The sequence below is a fragment of the Brassica oleracea genome, chromosome C2 (assembly GCF_000695525.1).
Source record: "Brassica oleracea var. oleracea cultivar TO1000 chromosome C2, BOL, whole genome shotgun sequence".
NCBI classification, from domain to species: domain Eukaryota; kingdom Viridiplantae; phylum Streptophyta; class Magnoliopsida; order Brassicales; family Brassicaceae; genus Brassica; species Brassica oleracea.
Window position 1 is genome coordinate 20,679,805 of NC_027749.1, and position 4,786 is coordinate 20,684,590.

Here is a 4,786-nt window from a genome sequence, read left to right on the forward strand (position 1 = left end):
TCAATTTGAAGCTTATTATGCGAAAATCATAAGAATCTCTATATCTTTATGTTCTTATAAATTTTAAATTTATTGTTTCATCTTCTGCAAGCAAATCAATTACTGAAGTAATAGCTCAATTGGTTGGAATCAAATATATTCTTATAATTAGTGTAGTTATGATTATAGTTTCTATATTTAATAGGCACATTAAAGATACGACATTGAAAATATTTTGTTTTGATTAATAGAAGATATTGGATTTTGAGTTTGTATTTATTGATTTGTTTTTTTATAAAGCTTAGAAAATCAATGAGATGGTTGGTTTGTTGATACATCCTATAAAGAAAACGAAAGCTATAGGTGGTTTGAATATTGTACAACGATCGATGCAAGATGTAAGTTGACTATATAAAACTTGAGCATGATCATTTCAAACTAAAGCATAGGTAGGTTATATGCATTTGTTATATTGTAGTTAATATATTTTAAATATTACATAAGTCAAGTGATTCACGTTTTCGTAAAAATAAAATTCAAGTTCATTATTGGGTCGTACTCGTCCGTAATAAGCTACGTTAAATATGATGTATTTGTAGGTTCATTTAATGACATTAAGATTAAATTTGATTAAGGAAAACTCATTAATTTAACTGGAAAAGACAAACATTAAAATATAATTCTCAGTGGCATGGAAGTGTAAATAAGTTAGAAAACTTATGGATATTTTTTAATTGGTACTTCTCTTTTAATAATATAGATGTCTATGTAAAACATCTTCAAACATGTTATATATATTCATACAACTTATTGAAAAACTTCAGGATTCATTATTATTTGATGAATTTAAAAATCGTAATAGAAGAAATTAAAAATTAAAGCTCAAATCCAATTATTTTAAAACCAAAACACCAAAACCAAAGAGCTGCGTTAAGAGTAAACCCTTCTGTATCATTTTCTCAAAGCAGTTTACTGCATCCCTTAAGCGTCCGTTGCATCCATAGGCGTCTATAATTGTGGTCCATGTCAGAGAGCTCCTGAGAATAAATTATTTTGTTTAAGTTTATATAGTTGAGAGAGGTGTGCTTTATAAAAGAGAGTTTATATGATTTAGATCTCTTCCAAAGAAAAAAATAGATTCACTCATTAAAAATAAAAAGTTAATTAGTGGTAACTTAGTGATAGAACCGTGTTATATAAACTACGGAGAGCTGAATATTGTAAGGAAAAAAATTGATAAAATTATACCTAAGATTAAGAAAAGGATGATACAACTGCAGAGTTGAGATATTATCTTTTTCCTTAACTCAAAATACATCCCGTAGTGCGACGGTTCAATAACGTAATGAGTCCCAGGATACAAGTGCAAAAAATCTTCTGATTTGCGTCACTCTATCAGAAGCCTGGCGAAACTAGTTTCGTATATACTCTCGGACTCGGAAAAAAAGAAAACACAAAAATAAAGAATCAAATATTCAAGTGGGAGAATTCTTTTTTTTATTATCCTTTTTCGTATATCTCTACAAAATGAGAACACACACAACTTGTTTATACCTTCACAAAGTGTAAACGTATAATGTGTATTGATGGAGCATTACTTGACAAGTTAATTAGCATTAAGGAGAGTAACTTCTCCATGACCAAATTAACGTCAGTTTACCAAGACATTTATTATTCTTCTTGACTAAATCAAACTGAACAATATTCTATGTCATGGGTTTATATTTTTATATTTAACTAAATACAAAATATTTTATGAATAAGATTTAAAACAAATTAATTGACATTTAAGTCTAATCAACTTATTAAATCTAAATTCAAACTCAAATATCCAAAGTGACTCATTTCTTAAATTTCTATATTTAGCTAAACTAAAAGCTTTGCAAGTTTTGTATGTCATTCACTTTGTATGCCATTCACTTTGGACATCCATTTATCATTCAATACAACTCCGATTTTGACCAACAAATACACTAACTCATAGTGTTCACGGTGACGATTACATCGTGCCCAAATTCCAGTCCTTCCGATAGACGTCTCCATCGAAAAACCCATCGGAAAAATGGGCCACACCATTTTTTCAAAAACGAGTTCCAACACTTAGAAATAAAACATTCTGGGCACGGCATAAATCCATGTGTCCTCGGTTTGATTTATACTGTGAACAAAGTTACTGTTAATTGGTCATTTTGAACTTTGACTTTAGTTTATAAGTTAACATGGTAACCTAGTAACATATGATATGGTTATTTCTGAGATCATCGCCGTCCTTAACCGAGACGCAACTAAAAAGAACTGTAGATCATACATGGTAGTCCACTTTACCTTTATCCGTGACTCTAGAGTATCAAGATTTCCGGGATCAATGCAAATAAACATGCTGGGCTGATTGCTTATTGTGGGGACCTTCCAGTTTCCTTCTCGGAAGACATTCCAAACTCAGATCATAAAATGTAATAATCATTTATAGCACTAAGTTTCTTTTTTCGTGGTTAATATTTTCAGACAAAGGTATGGGCCTTTTACAAAACCCTATTCTGGCCTACAACGGTGTAAAGTCCATTGGTTCGTTTCTATTATAGAGGCCCACTTAAATAAATGTGTCCACTTAAAAAAGTGCTGACAGATGCATTTTAGCTATTCTCTTGCGCTCTCTCTCACTTTGGTCTGGTAGCATTACCAACAAATGGAGAAAGTAACATACTTTAGTAACAACTCACACTATGTCTTAAGAGCATCATTATCGCAGGATCTTAATTGAGTTTTTAAGGATATTAGTAATTAAAAGAAAAAGAAAAATAGGTATTAACTTAAGGGGCGGATCTAATTTAGGAGTTAGAAGATACGTTTCTTGCGACGGAGTGACTTCGCCTGGTCTCCTTCTCTTCTTCGCCTTCATCTTCTCCTCCTTCTGTTTTTCGCCTTCATCTTCTCCTTCTCGCATAGAATTTTGGTTGAGCTTCTTCTTCTTCTCCTAAACCTCAGAAAGCTTCACAACAATACAAACGGTACGTTTCTTCGAAAATGTTTATCGCTTTCTACGTTTATTATCTATCATCTTCATCTCTAAGCTTAGCGCTATATGCAAAACATAACTTCAAATTCTCTTACTCTTGTTCTGGATAAGGGTTTTGCAGTGATGGGATCTCTTGTCCGTGAATGGGTTGGGTTTCAGCAATTTCAAAATTGATTGAATTCTTCGCCAAATTGAAGCAAAAGGTTTCTTCTTTTCTTCCCTATTTCATTGAAACTAAAGTCAGTTTCTTCGTTGTGATTAGGTTGTTTTATGATTGCAGGACATGAACTCATTGACAGTTGTTGTTATGGGAAAAGGCGGTGTAGGAAAATCATCCACCGTCAACTCTCTTATTGGTGAACAAGTCGTCCGTGTCAGTCCTTTCCAGGTATGTGTTTAGTTTCTGTAAAGCCTTTGTCTTTTTTTAAGCTGAGATTAAGAATGTGTAAGCTATTTGAACATTTTGATATATGTTTTTTGATTTTTAAAGGCGGAAGGTTTGAGGCCAGTGATGGTTTCAAAAACTTTCTTCCTCTTCGCTTCTTCTCTGCACAGTTTGCATATAATCCTCAAATACAAAACACCAACCAACAAAAACGATGTACTAGACCAGGTAAGCTTCTCTGTATAAGCTTCTCTGTGTATTAATGAGTTGTTGTTCTGTTTCATGTTTCATGTTCTTCTTTTGTTGTTTTTGTTATTGACTATGGTGTGTCATTACTTGCATTATGAAGATATACCAAAGCTTAATCTCATTGATGTGTTGTTTTATCATAATTTTTTTTTAAGAACCCTTAAATAAAATACTTGCAATGGAAGATATAAAAGTTGAAAGCTTTTAACTAAATCTCTTAACCAAATTTACTACTTAAATAGTATTAAAAATTAAATAAGAGACCCTTAAGGGGTCTCTAGGATAATGATACTCTTAGAAATGTCTGGTTTATCCTTGTTTGGTTTTTACCTCTTTATATGAGATTCTTTTTTTTTGTCTACGGCTCTTTTCTTCCTGCTAAAATATGTTCGCAGCTTTCTATTACCAATCGCACCTAAGGTATATACTATCTTTAAAAAAAAATCATGCTGGCCATACTTTTTCAATAAACATTTCTCTAAGCAATAAATAATTTTAAACATCTCAATATCAGTATGATGGGCATGTGTAGGATATTTTTTGAAATAATGTTATTGTAAATTATGATCAACTATACGGCGTGATGCAAAGTATTATAACAAATGCGAAATAAAACGTAAAACAACACAAAATTTTAATAAGATTCATCAAATTGCTTACGTCCATAAATAAAATAAATATTTTATTATTAAAAGCTGAATATATTTTTGGATTACATTAGTATTATAAAAATATCAAATATGCAAGTATAAGTACTTTGGTTTGAAAATTTTAGTGATAAAAATAACTAAATTGAAAGCTGCAAGTTATACCAAATTTAAAGTATATCGGCAAGAGGGCAAAGCATATCAACAAAGGATTGGTGTAGATAGTGAAGGAGGATAGTTGATTGCCTTCAAATTAGGTTGCTCAAAAGTGAGTGAGATTCTGTGCGTGAGGAATCTTTGCAGTTCGTGTTTAATTTGTGTACCGATAAAGAAGATCGACTACAAAAGCCCTCCCATATCTTTATATCTTTTTGTTCGTTTGCAGAACGTCTGAACGTGAGAGAGTCGAACTTTCTGTCTTTTAGTCAAACTCAGAAGGATTCTGAAAGAAAGATCCACCATGTAAGACTACTTGAACGTCAGCCGCGATGAATTGCAACACAAACCTCC

The 4,786-nt window shown here is 31.9% G+C and overlaps 1 protein-coding gene across 4 annotated transcripts in view; it reads left to right on the forward strand.

The window, feature by feature from the left end:
- Nucleotides 1-2,640: 2,640 nt before the first annotated feature.
- The window catches only part of LOC106322619 (ethylene-responsive transcription factor ERF020-like), a 23,295-nt gene continuing 21,149 nt past the window's right edge, over nucleotides 2,641-4,786 (forward strand). The window contains exons 1-5 of one of the 4 annotated variants that reach the window (XM_013760694.1): nucleotides 2,645-2,987; nucleotides 3,117-3,198; nucleotides 3,276-3,383; nucleotides 3,486-3,608; nucleotides 4,662-4,735. In XM_013760694.1, the coding sequence (XP_013616148.1) occupies nucleotides 3,139-3,198; nucleotides 3,276-3,383; nucleotides 3,486-3,608; nucleotides 4,662-4,670 (300 nt within the window). In that variant the 5' untranslated portion in view covers nucleotides 2,645-2,987; nucleotides 3,117-3,138 and the 3' untranslated portion in view covers nucleotides 4,671-4,735. Of the gene's footprint in view, nucleotides 2,988-3,106; nucleotides 3,199-3,275; nucleotides 3,384-3,485; nucleotides 3,753-4,661; nucleotides 4,736-4,786 lie in introns of those variants that run through there. The other 3 variants (XM_013760692.1, XM_013760691.1, XM_013760693.1) reach the window with 3 other exon arrangements.